General features: G+C 41.4%; 1 protein-coding gene and 1 long non-coding RNA gene across 10 annotated transcripts in view; one reads left to right on the top strand and one right to left on the bottom strand.

Moving 5' to 3' along the window:
* Positions 1–5488, bottom strand: part of LOC309372730 — a 60447-nt gene extending 54959 nt beyond the window's left edge. Inside the window, exons 1-2 of the long non-coding RNA XR_014169649.1 lie at positions 5390–5488; positions 1965–2028 (exon numbers count right to left, since the gene is read on the bottom strand). This is a non-coding gene — a long non-coding RNA (uncharacterized lncRNA). The remainder of the gene's footprint in view (positions 1–1964; positions 2029–5389) is intronic.
* Positions 1–23260, top strand: part of TRAF3IP3 (TRAF3 interacting protein 3) — a 34485-nt gene that overhangs the window by 1031 nt on the left and 10194 nt on the right. The window contains exons 1-10 of one of the 9 annotated variants that reach the window (XM_081916539.1): positions 155–345; positions 7976–8051; positions 10367–10769; positions 11986–12121; positions 12495–12552; positions 12714–12738; positions 13609–13638; positions 15594–15689; positions 19624–19695; positions 21613–21753. In XM_081916539.1, coding sequence (XP_081772665.1) covers positions 330–345; positions 7976–8051; positions 10367–10769; positions 11986–12121; positions 12495–12552; positions 12714–12738; positions 13609–13638; positions 15594–15689; positions 19624–19695; positions 21613–21753 — 1053 coding nt within the window. In that variant the 5' untranslated portion in view covers positions 155–329. Of the gene's footprint in view, positions 1–154; positions 346–4986; positions 5062–5519; positions 5706–5785; positions 5820–6301; positions 6675–7975; positions 8052–10366; positions 10770–11985; positions 12122–12494; positions 12553–12713; positions 12739–13608; positions 13639–15593; positions 15690–19623; positions 19696–21612; positions 21754–23260 lie in introns of those variants that run through there. The other 8 variants (XM_081916546.1, XM_081916538.1, XM_081916545.1 and 5 more) reach the window with 8 other exon arrangements.

Genomic DNA, 23260 nt, shown 5'->3' with positions numbered 1-23260 from the left:
ATAGAAAGCAAACGCAATCTACAAAAAGGAATGTTTTGCTTTGAGCCTCTGACAACACAATTGACAACATGCAGCCATAACATGAGCAGGCATTACTTCCCCTGATTAAACTGGTGTGTATGCGACCGTGCCTGCAAGGGAAAGATAAAGGGCGGCTGTGTTCATCCAAGGCAAATACTTCGGCCAAGACTGGAAGAAGGAAACCAATAATGTATTTAAAAGGCCTCAGCAGTGTGCCCAGTTTTGTGGGTTAAATAAAGAGAGCACTTCTCATCTTCATAGTCTGGTTTGAATCTAAGTTTTTTTCCAAGCAGCTACAAAATAAAGTAATGGCATCTGGAGAAGGTAGGTAGTTCCTAAGCTCTCGGGGGGGGGGGGGACACCTGTTGCATAAGTTTTTTGGGGTATGCCAGGCTGAATGGGCTTCAAAATCCTTGTTTAAAATATTATCTAGTTTTAGACTTTAAAATGGATTGATTTTTGAAAATAAAGAACTGGTTATGTTTAGTATAAAATTACATTATATGTGTGAACCTTCCACTTTTTAAAAGGAACTCGCAGGAAAAACAAAACAAACTATGACTGCAGTGGTGGTGGGCATTAAGAGGGAGTGAGGTGGTGATCGCCATACTTTTCTCTTCCTCCTGCCCCCCTTTGTGACAGTTAAACACTTACGGCACACAGCTTTCATTATTTCTTCAAACAAGCAGAAATAGCAGCTTTTCATGCTGCCTCTCAATCTAAACTGGACGTGGCAGAAAATAGAGGGAAAAGGTAGCATGGAACCAGTAAAAGAGAATGAGGGTGAAATAATGTGTCAGCTAAATAACTAGACCTGCTGGTATAGGGTGGTATACAAATTTAATTTAACGATGATGATAATGTTAATAATAATAATGTAACATATCTCATTCAGGATATCTCACCTGAGAATTTTGCAGGGCCACCCCTACCAATAGGAAACGAGATGCACCTGCCTCAGGTAGCAGATACTGGGGGACGGCAGCAGCAGCCCTTGGTTGTTCCTGCTAAGACAAGCCTGGCCATTCCCCTCTGTTGGAGGACAGAGCTATGTTTGCTACATGGCATGCCTTTGCCTCTGTGAACCAACTTGCTGCCTCACATGTTGTGCAGGACACTGTCCCATCACCCATGCTGAATAAAGATTTAGCTGCCAAGCTTCTAGGCTTGGAATGCTCAGGGAATGACACCCTGTACTTTGCCTCAAACAGCAAAATGTCTTGGTCCAGCCCTGGTATTTGGCTCATAAAATGTGCCAAGACAAGATGTGCAAAGAAAGTCTGAATGCAAGAAAAAAGCAAGGAAATTGCAAAACAAACCTATTTACTGTATGCCCTCAAGCAGGAGCTTTGGTACAGTGTTGCAATACTAGAAAGTAAATGGAATTAAATTCAGACAGAATTTTGTAGAAAGAGGACAGCTTGTCTAACAACCATGTGGCAAATGCAAATGTGAATATATTGTGTGTGCGTGCAGAAAAATGAACAATTAAATTTTAGTGGCAGGGAGACGAACCCTGAATTGCTTATTTCTACCATTTTATCTAATCATTTGTGAACATCAAATGTGGTGGCAATTAATGAACAACTTATGGAGCACGTATTGCAGTTCCCACCAATTGGCTGCCTCGTGTCATAACAACAGAGTTGTGGATAAGAAGCTAGCCAGCAAGGACAGATACTTGTTCAGCTTTTGCAGCTTTCTGTTATTTAAATTAATACTTTATTATATCCTATAATTATTTCTATCCTGTTTTTTAGGATATAAATCCTATGGAGGAAGTTTAATCGCAAACATATGCCTTGACTTTCCACTTAACCCTGTCTGTATACATAGTTTTTTAAATATTCTGTTGGGAGCCGCCCAGAGTGGCTGGGGAAACCCAGCCAGATGGGCAGGGTATAAATTATTATTATTAGTAGTAGTAGTATTAACCCATTTACCTTTATAAGGCTATCCAGTAGGCCAATGACATTGTCCAGTATGGGAAGAAGATAGGTGCTCAGGCTGTGAGTGGGAGAAAGAGTTGAAAATGAAGAACAAATTCCTGAATGGTTTTTGACAAAAGGGCTATGAAGAATACAAGTAAAAGGAATCCTACCGAATAAAAATTAAAAAGGCAAACCATATTGCGGCTCTTTGATACAATCTTTTTTCACTAATCTTGGTATTCTTCATGTTATCTCATTGGACTAGCAATAAGCAGGAAAAGTTTTGGTACAAACCCTATGGAGATTGGAGATCCAAGCACGATGAATTTTGCTAGGTGCAATCTGCCTCCAGTTTCTCACTGCACTAGAGGCAGATTTCCTGCAGTGCTAAACTGGGAAATAGGGACTGATAATATATATTGGATAGAGTTTACACTACAGCTGAGCTTTCCAAACTGTGTATCACGACACATTAGTGTGTTGGCTGCAGTGTGTAGGTGGGTCGCACAAACGCTCCCTGCGCTTCTCCTGGGGCTGGAAAGGGGTCAGTTTAACTTCCGGTTTGCTAGTAAAACTGAATTACCATGTCACGAAATTATGCACGTTTAAAAAGTGTGTTGCCAACATGAAAAGTTTAGAAAGCTTTGCGCTACAGCAAGGTAGCCGGTAGGGTTCTGTGCATGAACAGCATAGCCCTCAGCAAGTCTAGCCAATGTAATGCCCTCCAGATACTTCTGTACTAAAACTCCCATCATCTGTGAACGCTGGCCATGCTGGCAGGGCATGGTGGGAGGGCACTTCTGGAGGGCACTTCTTCTGCACTACAGTCTTCCTTTTAGATCATTCCAGCAATACTGATCCTGATAATTTCAGGTTGTCATGAAATGTGAGATAACAGTCAGGTACTAAAGGACTGAAGATGGGTTTAGACTGCTGAGCTATCCAACCACTTAATATGTGCTTGGTACCTACTCAGGGCCTAACTATCTGCCATGTTTCTGAAGTTATTCAAAAGGGACATTAAAAAAGCATCTGTCTGTCTGTCTGTCTCCGTAAGCACTAAATGTAAAAACTGTTGTACTTCTCTCATACTTTGAGAAAGATGATTCATTTGAAAGTCATCCTGTGAGCCTGCATTTCTGTGGTTGGCTACATGAATGTTTCAAGTCATGTATAAATTATCCACCCTTTCTGTTAACTCTTTCAATTGTTTTTAAGAGACTATTCCCATCTAAGAAGGAAATACTTTCACAAGAGAAAGACTGAAAATGAAGTGAACCATATACTTATTTTTAAAAAGAGATTGCATTGCACATCAAAACAGGAGATACATAACAGGGAGGAGCGCCTTTGCTTTTTGAGATCACACAGGCATAATCACACATACAAGCATCATAGATTTTTTCTAATTTCACTGGCTCCTGCCAGAAGTGGCCTGAATAACATACCCTCCAACCTTTCTCCAATGAAAATAGGGACATCCCATTTCATAATGATTATTTTACTATTTATATGCCACACATCTTACTGGGTTCTCCCAGCCACTCTGGGCAGCTTCCAACATATATAAAAACATAATAAAAACAGTTTTAAAAATTCTTCCCTATACAGGATTGCCTTCAGAAGGCTTGGGGGTCAGATAATTCCATACCCTCCAACATTTCACCAATGAAAATAGGGGCATCCTACCATACCCTCCAACCTTTCGCCACTGAAAACAGGAACATCCTATGGAAAAGTGGGACATTCCAGGATCTAATCAGAAACCAGGATGGCTTCTCTAAATCAGGGACGTCCCTGGAAAATAGGGACACTTGGAGGGTCTGGGATATTGGATCCAGTATGCGAAATGTGTGGCAGCTGTCTTCTTTGGTGGGCAGCAATCATGTCTCTTCTAAATCCAGAGTGAAGCTTGCTTTGAATAATATTAGTTAAGCAAAGTACACATTCCAGCATGCACTGTGGGTGCCTCTATTTTTTTTCTCAGTAGAGAAAACAGCAGCTTGAGGAGGGAGCAGCTGAGGTTGGGAAACAGTGGGAGGGAAGGTTTACAAAAAACTACTTCCCCAGCATTATTTCTCCAGAGGAGAAAGAGACTGGGGGTTTTTTAAAAGAGAAAATCCATGCCTCAGGAAATCCATTCTCAAAGTGTAGTTTGGCCCTGGATCTTCAGTGAGTATACAACTGTGCCTAGCATCCAATATTCACTGACCTTTGGACTAAAACAAAACCCCTGTGTTGCAATACAGAATAATCTGCTCAAATACAGTCACAACACACGGCTAATAAGTATGGTAAATGTATTTTTAGTAGTAGTTAGAATATAACCCAAAATTTACAAATCATAAACATCATTATATAATGTATATATAAATCCATAAACAAGAAATAGTCAACGTAATGAATTGCTGTCAGGGAACACCACGACGCAGACAGAATGCCTTTCAACAGATATTGTCCAACAGTATTGTAGTGCTGGGTATGTAGAATTCAACAATGAACAGCAAACAAGCAGAACAGTGTTTCCAGATTAAGTCATGTTTCAAAGATGAATCTTCGTCAGCTAATAATAAAATTAAATACATTACATACAATGTATGAAAACAAAAATAACAGTGACCAACCTGCCTATTAGATATTAAATAAAAAATGAACAAAGGTGGAATACATACCAAATAATTTCTAATAAATTATCCATTCAGGTAAATGGGATACTTACTAATAATGGATTTACCATACTTATTAGCCACATGTTGTGCCTGTATTTGAGATGACCTTTGGACTGGCAAGCAATGAGGTAATGAAGATGGGCAATTTACCCAGTGCTTAACGCTGGGAAATTTGTCAGTTTCTTAAAACATCTGCTAAATAAAGCACAGTATGCTTGAAGTGCAGCAGCAGAGAGTCCTGTGGCTAGCTCTATCACACTCTGCAAGTGCACAGTCATTAACCAGTTGTGCTGCTATGGTGTGACACAACCTATCCCTCCACACATTGCCGTAGCATTTTGACTCTACTTCCTTGTTGCATGTTAAGGGAAGCAGATGATTCATACGTTCTGAAACTGCAAGTCTATATATATGTGGGCTAATGGTGTTGTTTCAAAAAGGTGGATAAAGTATTTTTGAAGTTGTCTTTCTCTTAGGGGGAAAAAATCTGCCTTTAAGAATAGATGGTGCTGCTCTTAAGATTGCAAAGTCCTCTGCTCATTTGGGCTTTTGTTTGATTTTTAGCCTATAAAGCTATATCGTGTAATGTTGTAGATTATCTAGGGTATTTTATATCCACAAGTGGTTGTTGTTGTTTTTATTAGCTTTGTAATTGCTATGTGTGCAGTCACTAGGGTTGCTAGACAATCAAGTCTGACCTGAAGAGTCTCCAGGTGGAGCGCAAGAATACTACTACTACTACTACTAATAATAATAATAATAATCAACCTGGCAGGGCCTGGCTGCAAATGACAGTATTGCTGCTCTGAGGTGTCAGCCCACCTCTGCTCCCTTCTCCCAATTAATCTCCATCTCCAGGGCTCACCCTTATGACACCATCAGGGGCCGCCTTCAGGTCTCAGGGTTGGGCCCTGAAATCTCAGGTTCTGGGATGCTCCTGACCCTAGGAATGCTAGCAATCATAATCACAACCAAAAAGCCAATTCAAGATGGAAGGAAACCCCTAAAATAATGTTCACCTCACACCAGTGCTTTTTTCCTGGGCGGACGCAGGGGGACGCATACCCCTAAACATTTTGTGAATGTAAGTTTGACCTCATTGAGGGGCAGTATTTCAATATGAGTAGGAAAATGAGAATGCTGTACCCCCTAAACATTTTTTTTGGGGGGGAGCACTGCCTAACACATTGAAATCAAGGCGATTCTTTTTCTAGGGCGATTTCTTTTTGCTGCTGTTTTTTACATTTGTTAGCTACGGTAAACTGATAATTTTTAAACTATATAGAAATGTTTTAAACAAATTGTCAATGCACACGCTCCACCCCTACACTGAGTGTGGAAGATGATATAGTATTATAGCCCTGGGCATTAAATATGAAAAGGCAGGATATAAACGAAATAATGGGGTTGGCAGAGTGGACTGTACCATTTCAGACTGTGGGGACTGTCCCAATTTTTTAAATCCCATTCCCACATTATCATCATTTTCAGCACTATTATAAATTGTCGATTGCTTGTAAAACACACCCAAGTTCACCAAGCAACTTATTTAAGGCCATAAGCAAAACTGCTTATATTTTTTTAAAAAAAATGGCATTCATAAAAAATAGAAAAGCAAGCCCCAGTAACATTTTTTTAAACAGGAGGGAATTCACTAGCAACTTGGAATGCTACAGCCCATTTTGAAGCCCCCTACATCCTAACTTCATTCTGCTTTGTGTTTACATGGTGAACAATGGGACTCTTACCTCCACTTTGGAAGTGAGGTGAGAATCGTTTCATCTGCCAAGGGGACAGACTCCCACCTGTCTGTGATGGGGATTTTGACCTAAAGAGACGCTCTCCTGGTGGAGCAGGCCTAGGAGTCCTACAGCCTAGTAAGCTGCAGGCCCAGAGCACAGACTTGGATAGAGGACATTGCAGAGTAGTCAGATCAAAATGCTTGATTCAAAGATAAAGGCATCAGCTGGGAGAGGGGTGACTTTTTAAGCAGCTGAGTGCAATGGACACCAATTACATTCCCTTACACATCTTCCAGCTGTGCATCAAAGAGGTAACAGTGCTTATTTTATTGCAGTGTGGTGAGGCTGTAGGTGGGGTTTGTGTTTATCTCTCTCTATATATATACATATATAAAAAGTGGTTATTTTTAAGTTGATTATTTTTAAAATAAGGATAATAACCTGAATTTCAATACAAACATTTGATGTGTACTTATAATTGAGTACCTGGCTTGTGTGATAACATTGCGTTTTTGCCTTTCTCTGTAAGAGCCGAGCTACAGGTGACGTTAGTTTTATGTTTTTAACTAATACCTTGGGGTGGGGCTAAGCTGGAGCAGGACCATGGCATGGACAGAAGGATTTAGCTCCCCCCCCCACTCCCAATTGGAATCACAACCCCATATGGTATTTGCAGGGGGGGCTACCATTGTTTCCAATACTGTACATTGGCAGTAGTTCATGCATTTGATTTCTGTGGTACATTATGAAGATGTATATTTCTTATAAATCAAAGAGCATGAGTATTTACTTTCCATTGTATGAAGAATAGCTGTTGCAGCCAGAAAGTGCTAGCCATTACTTCTGGAAGTCTGGGCATGTTAGCTCAGAATCCAAAGAGTGACTTAAGTTCACAAAGGAGCCATTACACTATACTAATGGATTTTTTTTAAAAAAAAAACTTTTAACTTTTCATTGAACTGATGATCCCCTCCCTTATCTCTCACGAACTGCTTTTGAAACACCCCTCAGTTTTAAAAGCGGTTTTACATGCGACAGCTGCTTGAAAAAAGCAAGTTCTGTAAACCCTTGGGCTTACAAAAGCTAGCTTCATAGTTCTTTGGGTCCTGGCCTTATTCAGAACTTCTCCGAAAAGAATGTTGGGAACTGTAGTTTTTAAGGTTGCTAAGAGGTTTTAAGAAACCTATTCCCCTCACATATAGTTTCCGGAGCGATTTAACAATCAATCCCTCTGTATCACCCTTCAATAACACAATAAAACATCAATATAAAATAAAATACAGCCCAAAACAGCAAGAGCAGCAGTTTAAAGCAGTGTAAAAGCCAGATCCAATAGATAGTCTAAAGGTTGGGAAGAATAAAAAGATTTTCTCTCAGTGCCAAAGGATAATAATGTTGGTATTAATTGAGCATCACTGTGAAGATGGTTCCAAAGTATGCAACCACAGCAATACATCCTGGTTTCTGCTTGCCTTCTTCAAACTTCAATACAAAGCATCTGTTGCGAGTGCTTCCCTGCTCTTGGCAAGCTGCTGAGCTGTAAGTAATATAACTGTTCCAATGATCAAAATAAAGCAATAGTCACCTTGATTGCCATGTGTTTAATTCCCAGTAGGTGAAGCCTCTGCAGTTCACGGAAAACTTCCTCCACATTGGTCAAGCCCAGAAATCAAGACTCCAAGAAAGAGGTAGGTTGCAGGAAGAATTGGACCAGATCATACAAAACACACACTGAACCTGTGAGTAATGATACTTGGAATCTGCAGAACCTTCTGCAATAAACTTTTTGAGCCCTTTGCTCCTGTTTCCCTGATTATGGTTCCTTCTTCATCTCGGGTGCCAGACATTGGTCCGCTTTTACTCTTGGTTTTCTTCTCCCACACCCACATTGTCGCTTTCTGCCATGCTGCTAACCAAGCTAGGCTTAGTATTGCAAAACTGAGACAGGTAGGTAGATATGAGACTAGACAGTCCTTAAAGTACCTGGGACCTAAAGCTTGAAGGGCTGTAAGCATCAAAAGCAGCACCTTGAACTGGGCTTGGAAGTGAACTGGCTAACAGTGCGCATTTCTCAAAACTGTCAAGTTACGCTCCTAGGAAGCAATTCCACTTAAAATCCTGGCTGTTGCATTTTAAATCAGTTCCAGCTTCCTAGTCTTCATGGTCAAGCGTACTGTTGCAGCTAGGTAAAGGGGACCTCTAACCATTAGGTCCAGTCGTGGCCGACTCTGGGGTTGTGGCGCTCATCTCACTTTATTGGCCGAGGGAGCTTCCGGGTCATGTGGCCAGCATGACTAAGCCGCTTCTGGCGAACCAGAGCAGCTCACGGAAACGCCCTTTACCTTCCCGCTGGAGCGGTACCTATTTATCTACTTGCACTTTGACGTGCTTTCAAACTGCTAGGTTGGCAGGAGCAGGGACCGAGCAATGGGAGATCACCCTGTCGTGGGGATTTGAACCGCCGACCTTCTGATCAGCAAGTCCTAGGCTCTGTGGTTTAACCCACAGCACTACCCACGTCCCTTTTACTGTTGCAGCTAGATAACTGTTAAACTGGGGAGGGTATGGACAGAAATAAAGCTCTGCTAGCCACTAAATTGTAGTGTAAGGCCAATCCTGTTCTAACCTTCTTTCCTGAATGCCTAACATGCTCACATGATCCTCCTTTCAGCCACCATTCTTAGAATATGCACAGGGATAATCCCACTGGCTTAAAGGATGGATAAGGGTTTTTTTGAAGTTTGTTGGGTTCTCTTTCCCCCACCCCCACTACCCTGTTTTCTATTTCTGATGGAAAAGCAAAGATCCGAATCCTTTCATATAGTTGACTCCTAGGACAAATTACGTACATACTTGTAACATATGAGCCGTCAAGATTTTAATGAGGGAAGGAGGAGGTTAACAACTCACTCTTTATATAGGCACAGGGTAACAAGGTAATGCCAAAACAAAGGCATTCATTCTTCTGTCTGAATTCTGGCACAACCTGCCTATGTAACTTGGATTAAGTCTGATATACACAGAAAACTGCCTTTAGCTGCAGTTTTCGGGCTTTAGTTTTAAGCCTTCTTCAAAGTGAACATAAATATATTTAACTGTGTAGATTTAAGCAATAGAACATGGCATCCCTAATCCAACAGCCTTTGGACAGTGTGGAGAACAGGGAAAGTAAAGCTACTACAGGAGGTAAGTGGTGGCGGGGTTTTTTGAAGGAACAGTGGCATGCCTGCTCATTGTTACAGTGAGCTTTGCCCTCAGAATTTGTCATCTCTAGATGTTCCTTTGATGACTCCCAAGCAATCTGCAAAGCACACTCTCTGCAGCCCTTAAACCTAAGCAGAAGGTGAAATGCAAAAAGCATCTGGAGGAAGAAACCCACTTTCAAAAATTGCATCTATTGCAGATATCTGTGTGCATTTACCAGTGATTTTCCTAGTTCAAAAGCTTTACAGAGCTTCAGGGAGATAAAAAAAATACTCAAAATATTGGGCACTACATTGGATTTCTTTTGTATTTTAGTAGTAGATTAATTTTAGTTTCATTGGAAAAATGAAAAATTACATACGTTTTTAAAAAGCCATGGAATTTGCATTTTGGTCCAGCATAAAACTTGGGGGAGGGGGTGAATGGGAAGGTTAATTAGATGAGTGATCCTCTTCTAAAATATTATTCTAGGCTTTTCCCATGTGTTGTTGAAATCACCAAAGACTTGAATAACAGGAGAACAGTAAGGTCTGGAGCTTTTAAAATAACCCTGCTCAAGTGAAGCAGTAAAATTTCCACAATATGCAGTATGATATGAACAGTACAGTTTGCTTCATCTTCCAGAAGCTCAGAATTTAGTTACCCTGCCCTCATGAAAGCATATTTGATTTTATGAAAAAACGTTTTCATTTTGGAGTCAATTGCATCCTATTCCATAGATACATTGTGTGTATTATTGTATACAGAAATCTCCCACAGCCTAACATCCTGCTAATTTCTGTTCTCACGGTTTCCCCAGGAAGGTGACTCTCAAGTGTATTTGGAAAGTGCTCTGCACTGCCGTGTCTTGTGTCATCAGTATGATAAAAGAGATTTTCAAATCCCATGGCTGGCGCGGCCCCAGGCATGAAAGTTATGAAGAAAAATATGAACGCCGGCAGGAAAAGCGAGAAACCCTGGGCAGAAGGAGGAACAGGACCACATGCCGTCTCACGGATAAACGCCAGAGCAAAGAAGCCAAGGAGCTACTTCAAAGACGCCGAGAAAAAGTGGTACTCAGAAGAAGAAATTTAATAATGGAAGGGCCAGGAAGGAAGGAAGTGCATTTGACTCCTGGCACAGACATGTCCCTGGTTCCTGAGAACAAACCTGGAGATTTAGGGGAGAGATCAGCATATTTGAGATCTTTGCCTGCTAACCAGGTAATATCTGAACATAAGGGCAATGGGACTTTCTCCCCGCACAGGGCTACAATTCCCATAATTCCCTGTGAAAAGAGATTGATTGTTACAACTCAGAGAATTGTAGCTCCATGAGATGATGGAGGTCTTTCTCAGCATCTATCGCAAACTATTGTTCACAGGATTCTTTGTGTGAAGCCATGGTTGTTAAGGTGGTATATCAGTGCTTTAAATGAATGATACAAATGTGGCCTCAGTGACTTCAGTGGCCCATTTTCCTTGAGAAACGTCTGTATCTCAGTGGTAGAAATCCCAGGTTCAATTTCCAGCAGCTCCAGATAGGACTGGGAATATCCCCTCTTTTGAACCCTTCTGCAGAGCCATTGCCCATCAGTGTGGACATACCTGAGTTAGCTGTATCAAAGTTCTAACAGAGGCCGCTCCTGATGTTTTATAACTTCCTGTTGATCAAGGCTGAGGGATTAGTCATGAATAGCCTCTGGTTTTATCTTTTGTTAAACTGCTTAGAAATCTTTGGCTAAACGGTGGCATATAAATGTTTCAAATAGCCATGGCGGGGGGGGGGGGGATAACTTACCAACTTGAATTAGCTAAGGGCAAAGCTAAAATATTTTATTTTTATATAGTGTGGTATGATTTTACCTCATACACAAATCAAACAGCTATTTATCAAAGCTTTTATTCAGATCATGGGAAAGAGACTTACCGGTAAGTACAAACTATAATATGGTGATGACTGAAATTTCCAAGTTACCAATGGATCTTACACACAGGGCTTACTACATAAGAAGGAATCTATGTTAAACATACTACTTCCTATTAGTAATTACAAGATGTAGCTCTGCCGTTCTTCTTGTTTGTTTTCATGTTTTGGAAACAAAAGAATCAAAACAAATATTTCAAATATTTAAATTAGCCCCTGAATAGCTTTCATAAATTACTCCAGGGTCAGTTTTTGTTCTTGTAGTCAGAAAGCCTCAATTACTGGTGATGACAACAGTGTTTTGTTTTGTTTAATAGCAAAGTAGTGCTATTTTGTCACTTAAATAGTTCATTTCCTCAAATTATTTTCTTTTTTAAGTCCCATCCTTCCACGGGCAGACAATCTGATACTGGGGCAATTTAGAGGTAATTTGGCACTAATACCACCCAACTCTATTTCAATGTGGCTTGAGACCAATATGTTGAAGAGAGACATGTTCTTACTTTGTTTCAGGAGTCTTGGGATAACTGTACCTCTCAGCTTCATACCAAATCTGTGCAGCATAGCTTCACTGACACTTTTGCACATGGCAACTTGAACTCCTCCCCCGAAAACATGTTTACTGTGAAAGTTTACACAACCTGTAAAGGTAAGACTCTGCAAACTTTGAAATCAGTTTAGCAAAAACTAGTATGCAACTTATTTCTAAATTTTACATGATTCCATTTGAACTGGTTGGACATTCTTTCAGATAATGGCAAGACTTCAAATGTCCACTTAGGTAGGGAAAAGCCTCACTGAACACAGTGGGATTTATTTCCCATAAACATGATTAAAATGTTGCCATTAAGATGCAAACGCTTCCATTTCAAAGACTCTGGAATGGAAGTATTTCCCCCCCTCTGCTGTTCCTTTCATAAATAAACAGCATACGTAAACGCAAAATAAATATGTCCAATCATATTTAACTTTCCATTCTTGAAAGGAGTTATATGGAATTTATTCATTTTGTGTTTTTACAGGTACCCAAACCACAGATGAGTTGAGTACAGTAAAGAAAAGCTCAAGCCAACAGACAGAGTAAGGAAGCACATTGTCTGGTTTTTGTATGGACACATTTGATGATTACCTATACAATTCACTAGACACTTTTGATCATTTACCTCTTTCCTACGGCATCATTCTTTGCAATAGCGGCACATCCTCTTTTGACATAGTCTTCTCCTTTTTTTCTTTTTCAGTTGTGGAACAGCAGTTTTAGATAAGGTATGGAATACAAGAAATGTGAAACCTATTTTAAGACATTAATGATTGATATACTCTGTGTAGCAGCACACATCAGATCCTAGAGATAAAAAATATTTGGTGGTAAAGACTATAAGCTGCCCAAACGAACCTGTACATGTGTTTCCACTTTAGCTTATAGTAATACTTTCCTTTTCTGCTGCCTGCCTGGGATTCCAAAACAACCACAGCAGCATCATACCAATTTGAAACTGGGTTTGAGGAATCCTTGAAAAATACTGACTAAGCTTCTCAAAGAAAACAGCTTATATTATATTTTGATGGGGTTGGGGTTGAGCTGGTTGACCTCTAGATCCCTTCCTTGGGAGCTTTTTAAACAAATAATGAGACTTTCATTTTCTGCTGTCTGTCTGGGACTTCAAAACAGTCACAGGGTAGGCAATTGTTAAAGGCCACTGAGCCATGCAGTGACTTTCTCTTGGATAAACCTGGGCAGGTCATATCACTGTGCTGCAGCCAATTGTGGATTATTCTCCAAATCAGCCTCCTCTCCAGATGTTTTGAGCTACAATTTGCACCAGACTGATGGGAGATGTAGCCCAAAACATCTGAAGCACACCAGGCTGGGAAGAGCTGCCTTTCCCAATAGTCTTTGTATCATAGAAGGCTTTGCCTTGAATACTTCTTATCAAGTACCCTTAATTTTGCAATGCCAACCAGTATCCATAGCCTAAACACACTGAATGTTTGGTCTATCTGTTACCTTGCCAAGAATACAAGCTTCATTTTGAGGCTTGCAGATTGATAGTGCCTGTTTAATTTCCTTGACATACACTAATACTTCCATGTTCAACTCAAGCAGAACTTTAAATCCATTTATTTCAATTTCAGGAGATTATTCAACTTTCTAACTACCTCAAGGTGAGTAATTAACACTAAATCAGAACATTTTTCAAGAAGAGTTGTGCCAGGACTTTTTTGTTTCTTCTGAAAGGACTTCTGTCCTTCAGATAGGACCATAACTGTAAATGAGACATGCACCAATTGGGAAAATGACCTCAGATTTTGCTCTCAGAGGCTTGACAAAAGCATTATTTAGAGTCAAGCATTTCCTCACATTTGGTGCCTTAGCAGACACCTTAAAGGCAATACCAATGGAGAAAAGTTAGCGTGTGGCTTTAGGCCTTGTGCATATTTTCACTAGGTAAAGGCTGCTACCCATTTTCCTGGGCATTTGGATTACCAATAGTGTTAAGTATAAAAACAGACAGTTAGATTAATGGATTAATAATCTTTTAAAGTATTTTTTTTAAAAAAATAATCCCACCCCATGTGAATCAAGCAGCAGGTTTAAAAAAGAAAGTTTAAATTATTTAAAATGCAATTAATTGCTTTGCCTACAGTACATCCCTGGTTCAATCCCTAGCATCTTTAGGTGAGGTGAGGCTGAACTCCTGGAAAGTCCTCAGGTTCTATTCATGCAAAGCCAACTTCTCCCTGCCTACTGCATCACTCCTTGCCATATCCTTGCTGTTCCAGAAGGTCCCCCTACCATCAGAAGCATCTTTGTAGAGGACATAGGAAGCTATAGTACATGGAGAGTTGCAGGGATGGATTAGCAATAACTAGTTGCGAGGGGACGCAGGTGGTGCTGTGGTCTAAACCACAGAGCCCAGGGCTTCTGATCAGAAGGTCGGTGGTTTGAATCCCCGCGACGGGGTAAGCTCCCATTGCTCGGTCCCTGCTCCTGCCAACCTAGCAGTTTGAAAGCACATCAAAGTGCAAGTAGATAAATAGGGACTGCTCCGGCGGGAAGGTAAATGGCGTTTCCATGTGCTGCTCTGGTTCGCCAGAAGTGGCTTAGTCATGCTGGCCACATGACCCAGAAGCTGTACACCTGCTCCCTTGGCCAGTAAAGTGAGATGAACGCCGCAACCCCAGAGTCGATCACAACTGGACCTAACGGTCAGGGGTCCCTTTACCTTTAGTTGCAAGTAAGTGCTTTCTGCTAGTGCAAAACCACATTTTATAATAATAATAATAATAATTAATAATTAATAATCTGCAGTTTTGCACAAGTTTCATCAAGCAGTCATTACAATGCCATCTAATTTATTGCTGAGCAGTATGATTGTGTATGTATCTACTCAAAAGTGAACCCACTTGAGTTCATTGGGACTTACTCACCTGCGAGCTTGAATAGGATTGAAGTCTATGAGTTGCTCTGTTGAGCAGCAGCCTTAGTCCTTGGAGGTGGGGAAAGGTCTGAAAACCTAGAAAGCTTCTGACAATTATTGGAAAGGGTCTGATCTTAACGCAACGCTGGGATTTCCTTCTGAAAGCCTAACAGAAATGATAACAGTGGTGTGCAGGAAATGGCATCTCAGGCACAGATAAGTGAAGAAGATAGAGGGGAAGAGTTGTGGTTTAAAGGTGGCCCCTTGCGAGCAATGGGGTCAACAAATGCAGGTTGATAGCCAGCTTACGGGAAGCTGGTGTGAGAGCATGTGCAGAATCAGAGCCCTAGAAGAGATTTGGCAATGCAGGGTGCCTCTTTTGTGTGAAGCAGTCAAGCTGTTCTGACCCAGCCTGGCAGCAATTTCTACTGGGAGATTAAGGGAAACCTCATTCCTGACACAGCAGATGGGTGTGACATCCACAGCATATATTTAAAGCACACGACTTCCCCCAAGGAATCCTGGGTACTGTCGTTTGTGAAAGATGCTGGGAATTATAGCTCTATTGGGGGCAAACTATAATTCCCGGGATTCTCTGGGGGAAGCCATGTGCTTTAAATGTATAGTGTGGATGCATTGGGGAATAAGTACACCTTTTGCACACTTTGCTGAGCCTGATTCCTCCTTTCCTTTTTTCAGGAGGCACTTCATCGGGAGCTACTGCTGAAGCAGAAGATGGCCATCTTACAGGAACTTTTTGCCGCGTTGCTGCAAGTGGCAGAAAAGTCTTGGAAGGTACTGATTAGCCATGCTGAGATTATCTATAGCAGGTGACAGGGTGGGGTGGTGACACTCACCTGATCTTTGATTTGCCATAATGCTGCTGTTTACCAGGAGGTAGAGGAGTAAGGACAAGGCACCTACACATGTTATCACTATCTTACCCAGAGTGATCAGATGCATCAGTGAACATGGTTCCTGGACCTTTCATTCTTAGGCCCAGGTCATTCCTTGTCCAGAAGAGACATTTTCAGTAGGTGCAGTGCTCTGTTGTGACAAGGTGTGCTTGCCAAGAATCTCCCTTTCTAGGCATCTACAAGAGGGACAAGAAAAGTACCACATTCCAAATATGAGTTGAACGTTTCCTGGTAAGTACGCTTAAGATTTAGCCATGCACTCATATGTACCAATGCTCAACTTGACCCTGTGTGCAAAAACGACTTATCTGCTTTCCATAGAACAAAGCTCGAAATGCATAAAAGCATCAGGTGTTTCAGATAAAAGCCATGGACTTAGAAACTATAAGCATGGTTCAAACTGACAGAATATCAGGATTATGGTTTATTCCTTCCTATCCCACCATCTCTGCTTCCTTCTTACCTGGCTTTTATTCTGTTTGAAAAACTTAATTTAAAAAAACCCCCAATTTTTATTACCATGATTCAAGGTAGTGGAGTTAGCACCCTGAAAATTAGAAAATGCATTTTAAGTGCTTGAGACTTGTGTAACTCTGTCCAATCAAGTGCTTCATGTGCCACCACATTTGTCCAAAGTGTGTAAACAAGGCTCACAAAAAAGGAGATTGTAGCCGACCTGGGGCCTTTCACTGACACTTCAGTATTGCAGAGAAGTATCACATTCTGACACAGGTGGCGCTGTGGGTTAAAGCCTCAGCGCCTAGGACTTGCTGATCGAAAGGTTGGCGGTTCGAATCCCTGCGGCGGGGTGCGCTCCCGCTGCTCGGTCCCAGCGCCTGCCAACCTAGCAGTTCGAAAGCACCTCCGGGTGCAAGTAGATAAATAGGGACCGCTTACCAGCGGGAAGGTAAACGGCGTTTCCGTGTGCAGCTCTGGCTCGCCAGAGCAGCGATGTCACACTGGCCATGTGACCCGGAAGTGTCTCCGGACAGCGCTGGCCCCTGGCCTCTTAAGTGAGATGGGCGCACAACCCCAGAGTCTGTCAAGACTGGCCCGTACGGGCAGGGGTACCTTTACCTTTACCTTTTATCACATTCTGAGAGTGATTTTGCCCAGTATCAATTTAGTGACTCCAGTCCCTTTTTCACTATGATCAGACTAGATAACCAGAGAGTAGGAGTCTTGCTTCACAGTAGAGTACCTTCATGTGGGGCAGAGGGCAGGAAAACATTTGTGCTCATTTTATATCAAGTTTTTAAAATTTAGGTCAGTGTTAGTAGGTCTACTAGAAGTGGGAACTCACTCTGTAAAGGCGAGGGGGAAATGGTTTACCAAACCAAGGAAACAATCTTTAAATAGCAGGCCATTTCTGTACTGGGCTATTGCGGTGCATGTGTTTTTTCTGCGGTAATATCATAGGCCACTTGCATATAGGTGCTTATAGGAGCCATACTGACAGGCTTTATCGCCCTTTTGAGAGGAGGAATCAAGTTTTCGTGGATTCAGCAGGGATCATATTGAAAAACCGCCAGACCAGTAAAAGAACATCCTTTTATGGGATGGAAGAAGTGTGTTTGGGTTGTTAGCAAGGATGGTCTTATTGTACTGCCCCAAAACCCCACAAAATGTTAGGTCCTCTCTACAGCCTAAACAGCTTTTCACAGTTAGACAGGTAGGCAGCATTGAAAGTTAAGCCCTTAAAATGCTGCAGGCAGTTTAAAAAAAGAAAAGCAATGCAAAGTAGTTTGCCCAAAAATAAGATCAGCAAGAGCTCTGACAGAAGAGAAATGCCAAAGAATATGTACAGTCTGATGCTTTTGTGGTTTGAGACTTCCTCTGTGAAAGACTTCAGTCAAGCTTCAAGAGGAGTGAGGAAAAAATAGCTTGACACCCTCGCTGGCAGGAAGTGTCTCTGAAACCTCAACTTAGCAACAGGTGGGTTTGCACTTCACCTCTCAGCAGTGATGTTGTAGAAAATAGTTTTCCACTGCAGCCTTTGCCTTAACAGCTTACCTCTGGAGAGGAACAAATAGCCTGCTGCTGGGATTTCAAAAACAAACACAGATTGGAAGCTTTGAGATTTGGCACGGCAAATGTCAGATGAGAGATGAGTTAATTAAAAAATAAGAGGCTCTTTAAAACCGTAGGTGGCATCTAACATTTTCAGTGCCTCAAAATGTCTAAGGAGCAAACTTGACGTGATGCCTGTCTTGTAGTTTGTTCTGCCATGTTTGATTTTTAAATAAATAAGCAGTTGGCACAGAGTCAGGATCAGGAGTGTAAGTGGGGGGAAGCTTTCACCCCCTTTGTTTCCAAATAAGAGAAGAGAAATAAATCTGATTTGGAAATGGCTATGTGGCTCCTCTGGAAACCTATAGGCTAGTGTCCTGTAGCATCCTCTTTCCTAGCGATGCTCATAACTATGTCCAGCACACTCCTGAAGGGACCACATGCTCTTTTCTTTTCTTTTCTTTTCTTTTTGATCCCTCAGATTTGCACAAAACCAGAAAACTGCACAAGCAAACATCATTAAATATTTGCACACAAGCTATTGAGCAGCACCATTATTCTGAAAAGTGTGTGCTGACAATTTACAATTCTTTTAATTTTATTTCCCAGCTATGCAGACAATTATTTCTGGAGTGCTCTTGAATGAAGAAGCATAGCCTTCCATATCTCTCAGATCTGAACAAAATCGGAAAACTGTACAAGCAAACCACGTGAAAATTGGGTGCTGAGAATTTACAGTCCCTTGACTGTATGCTATTGCACACTTCCTGGACAGGGAGATTTAAAAAACAGCCCCCAAGTTGTGCACACAGCTATCTGGGCATGCCCTGTCTGTGCCTAATAGGCATAATAGAATTTGCATAATAGATTCAGCAGTTTGGAAGATGGGGACAAACACAAAAGAGAACACCTACTGGTATGAACAGGAAAGACCAAAGTTGTTCCTCATACACATGTGATCTAATTTGAACAAGGGAAGAAGTGGATTAACAGCTAGATAATTCTCCAGTGCAGACATGCCCTGTGAATGTGATGTCTCTCTGTTGCCTTAGGATTGTGTGGTGTTACTGAAAGTCTGCTGCAACATAGTACCTCTTTGTAGGTGGTGTTAGCCCATTTTGGACACAAGTGGAAGCACTAGTTTGTTACCATTCCTTAAGAGACTCAAGTACCTAAAATCCCTTTTCCTTGGTGTTTCAAAGGGTGCTGCCCTAGGCACCAGCTCCATTAATTTTGAGCATTGCTCTTTGGAAAGCAGATTTGCCGTTTTGCACATTGGATTAATGCACAGAGGCATTTCCTAGGGATCTGAGCCACCGTTTTTGTGCTTAATCACAAGCATATTAAGAAATGCTCCACTCAGGTTTGGTGTGCAGTACTTTGCTAGGTAGGTGTTTAGAAGAGGAGATTCTGGAAGGTACGCCTTGTCATGACAGGGCTCTGCAGTGGTGAGGAAAGCAGCACCTATTGAAATGTTCTCCTCAGCACAAGAGATGGCTTCCACCCAACGACGAAAGGTTCAGGAACCCTGTTCTGTGATGCACCAAGTCACTCTCAGTAAGACAGTGACAAAATGCATAGATACAAATAACTAGGGAGTGCTGGAGATAGAGGCACTTCCAGACTGCCATTATTTCAGCTGAATTGCTCATATTTTGCAAAAAACAACTCTGGAAAACATGAGTGAACCAGGGCACAGGGATATGGGGACGTGGGTTCTTTTTCTTCTTTGTTTGTTTGTTAGACAAATCTTTGGAAGTTGAGGATGTAAAATTCCAACCTTTTCCCCGCCCTCCTCTTAGGGTCAGCTAAATGAAGACAAACTCAAGTGCAGGCTGAGTGCCCTGGAGAATCAATTGCAGACTTGCAGCCAGGTAACATATTCTTAATAGTTTTAACATTGTTTCAATTCTATAAATGTTTGTTGTTTTTTTAAAAAAAATGTTTTAAGCTGTTCCTGTTTTATATGTCAGCCTCACTGAGTCCCTGTCAGGGGAAAAAGTGGGGTATAAATAAATATATAATAATTATAATATAATGTAATCATCTTTGGCTCAAAAAAAGAAGGGTGGTTTGTCCCCTCTGAGAGAATTTTCATAATTATGCCAGGAATGGCCAGTCTTTGTATTCTTGGGGCTGCTCTGTATTTCAGAGATGAGTGCTTGGGCATGACCTACTTGACTCCCTCATAGAGATTCCAATTCTGTTATAACATTGCCATGCTCTAGATCACAAGTGGGCAACCTTTTTTTTCTCCCCTCCTTTTTAAAAATTTCTTTTCCAGTATACCCCCAATAATAGCCAAATTATAACAATTAATTCCCAAATTATACAATTATCAAAAAACCAATCAATTTCCAATTAATACATTTTTGTTAACGTGGCTCCCTGCATGGTGGTTTGGGTGCATTTCCGATCTTATATCACTGCTTCCCATAATCTTACTTAATGCCAGTTACATTTCACTTATTATAATAATCCCTTAGTCAACAGCTACTACATAATTAATTATTTCCGTTCGTGATGTTACAATATATAAATTTATAAAGCTTCCAGTGAGGAACTCAAACTATTATCTTTTTTTCTGCCCTGTGTGTGAAAACCGTTATGTCCTTGGAGATTCCTTCTGTCCATATACGGTGTTGTCTCTTTCACTTCCTAGCTGTTGTTTTCTCCCATCATGGCTTGGGGCGGAACTGAATCTTGAAGTTTCTCAGAGCTCTTATCTCTCCATCCCTTGCTTTGATGTCTCGGAACAGACAACAGTCTGCTCGAAACCATTCTGTCTCACTAGCAAAACATGTCGCAAATCTCCTTTCCAACTTTCCAATCTCTGTGGCGTTCTAATCACAGCCCCCAAATTCTTTTCCTTCCAGCAAGAGATTTATGGCCCAATTAAACTTTATCTTAGATTATATTCCGTCAGTAGCACACACAAATCTCAGTCTCTTTTTCCTTGTCTATTGTTTTTAAACGGAGGTGAGGGGAATTACATGGTCTTTTCAACATAGTCATACTTGAGCTTCCCCTCCCCCTCCTTCATTTCAGATCACATGCGGTTTCCATTTTTCCTTGTTAATATCAATATTACTCCAACGTCCCTTCCTCACTTATGAATATCTTTTTATATTATATTCCGGAGAGGGTTGCTGAATCATAAATATATAAAAGAAGCTTAGAATAAACAAACCATGGGTTTCCCTCTCCCCAACCATCTCAGGCCAAAGAAAATCTTATCTCAATTCAAACCTTTGATCCATGTAACTGGTATATTCCGCAGTATGTTGTTACAACCCTTTTCCATCATGTGCTGGGACAGTGGACCCTCCTGATGCGAATTAAATTCGCACCGGGGTTCCGTACTTAACCTGAAAAGTCCATAACTGGAGGCACTGCTTCTGCACGCGCATGGTGCGCAGAGTGTTTCGGCACATGCATACGGCGCACAGAGCACTTCTATGCATGCGTGTGTGGCAAAACCCAGACGTATACACTTCCGGGTTTGCTGCATTCACAACCCAAAAGTTACGTATCCAGAGCGGTATATAACTCAAGGTCTACTGTACTTTAAGACCAATTAAAGATCCAATTAAATGGAGAACCTCTGCTTCTTAATGGCGGCATAAATAGGAGTGTGTGCACATCCACATTCTCTAGCAAATGGGTTTAATAATTGCCCAGGGTGAAAAAAATTCCAGGGCATGTTGTCTACTTTGGTGAACTATGGGTCGTAATGGTTTTAATATTTTTAAATTGGGCATTATTCTTCAGTTCTCCGTTTGTTTGTTTAGAGTCACTCAAAGCGGAGCTTAAAGAGGATTCTGCTGGAGATGGAAGATCAAAAGCAGAACTATGAGCTGAAAGCGAAAGAGTCTCTTCAGAAACTCCTTGAGGAGAAACTGCAGGTGGAAGGGCAGCTCCAGAATGCCCAGGTAGGTGTGGAACTTCAGCCTGGAACAAGGACAGGATTGGGCAGCAATTTACACAACATGCTCCATCTTTACATACATGTGGGAATTTTGTTGTGCATTCAGTACAAGGCTGAAGCTCCAGAGCAATGTGAGAGGTATGTTTTTGGAGCATGGTTGCTGACAATAACCACTTGGCTGCATCATTGTGGTCAGGTCTGCCTGAAGCATAACCTTAACCACATTGCTCAATTGAAAGAGCATGGTGGGGATTTTGCCTGCCTTCACTACACCAACTTCCACAGGCTTTTCTTTACCCCGCTAAGCATGTTATTACCCCACGCCATGTACAAGGGAGTTAATTCAGGTAACATGTGTAACAACTCTGCAAAGCAGCCACATGTCTTTCTGTGGTGGGTGGTTAATTATGTACCTTCAGAAAGTATTAAGCTGGTGCAGTATACTTACTAAAAGACTTGAGCCAATCAGGCATTCTCTGGCTCAGATCTCACCTCTGCTACTTTTTCTCTACCTAAAGCTCCAACAAGGGGTGTGTTCACATTACCTCCTTAGAGTGTGCTTAAGTTGTTTGGGTTTTCGGATGTATTTCATAGGCTTAAGGACTCCAGTCATTGTGAATCTGGTTTGAGAAACAATGCATCAGACACCAGCATTTTTGAAACAAGGTACAGTCATACCTTGGATCCCAAACGCCTTGCAAGTCGAACGTTTTGGCTCCCAAATGCCACAAACCTAAACATTTTGGAAGTTGAACGGACTTCCGGAACGGATTCTGTTTGACTTCTGAGATACCACTGTACAGGATGCAAATGCATTTTGGATAACTTAGTGTGAACATGGATTAAAAACCCAGTGCTTGGAATGACGTGTGCACAGTAAACAGGACTGTGAACACAACCAAGGCATCTTACTGTACTTATTTTTAAATGTTCTGTTAGCAGTATACAATACTGCACAAAGGAGAGAAAAGCTCTAAATAAAATCCCGCATTAATAAATGAATGCATCTTTCAATCATTTGAATTAATTTTCAGCAAAGCTTCAGTATTCTACAGATCCCAAATAGAGCCCGACATAATAACTAACACAGACACACATGTGCACAGTGACTGGCCACATTGCAGACCTTTTATGTCTTTGAAAACTGGTTGTCCAGCAGCCACATGGGGAGGAGAGTTAACCTAGTCCTCATGCACCATCTCACAAAGAGAAAAAGGCCTCATCCCTCTTGCCCTTTCGAGCAGCTATTTTCTACAGCAGTTTTAGAGGGTAATTTTTCATTGGGAATTTATCATATAGAGCAGGGGTTGCAATGTGGTTCCCTCCAGATTTTTATTTTTTGGACTACAACTCCCATCACTCTCTACCATTGCTCATGATTGGCTGATGGGAGTTATAGTCCAAGAAAAATATATATGGAGGGAACCACATTGGCTTCCTCTGGTATAAGGGAAGACTTCGCTTCCTTCCTCCACATTGTCCTAGTCCAGTTTGGAGACCTGCTTGTGCTA

This window comes from Podarcis melisellensis (assembly GCF_964234715.1).
Source record: "Podarcis melisellensis genome assembly, chromosome: 6".
In the NCBI taxonomy this organism is placed as follows: Eukaryota; Metazoa; Chordata; class Lepidosauria; order Squamata; family Lacertidae; genus Podarcis; species Podarcis melisellensis.
The sequence above is the reverse complement of the archived record's forward strand: the minus strand, read 5'-3'. Positions and strand labels throughout refer to the sequence as shown.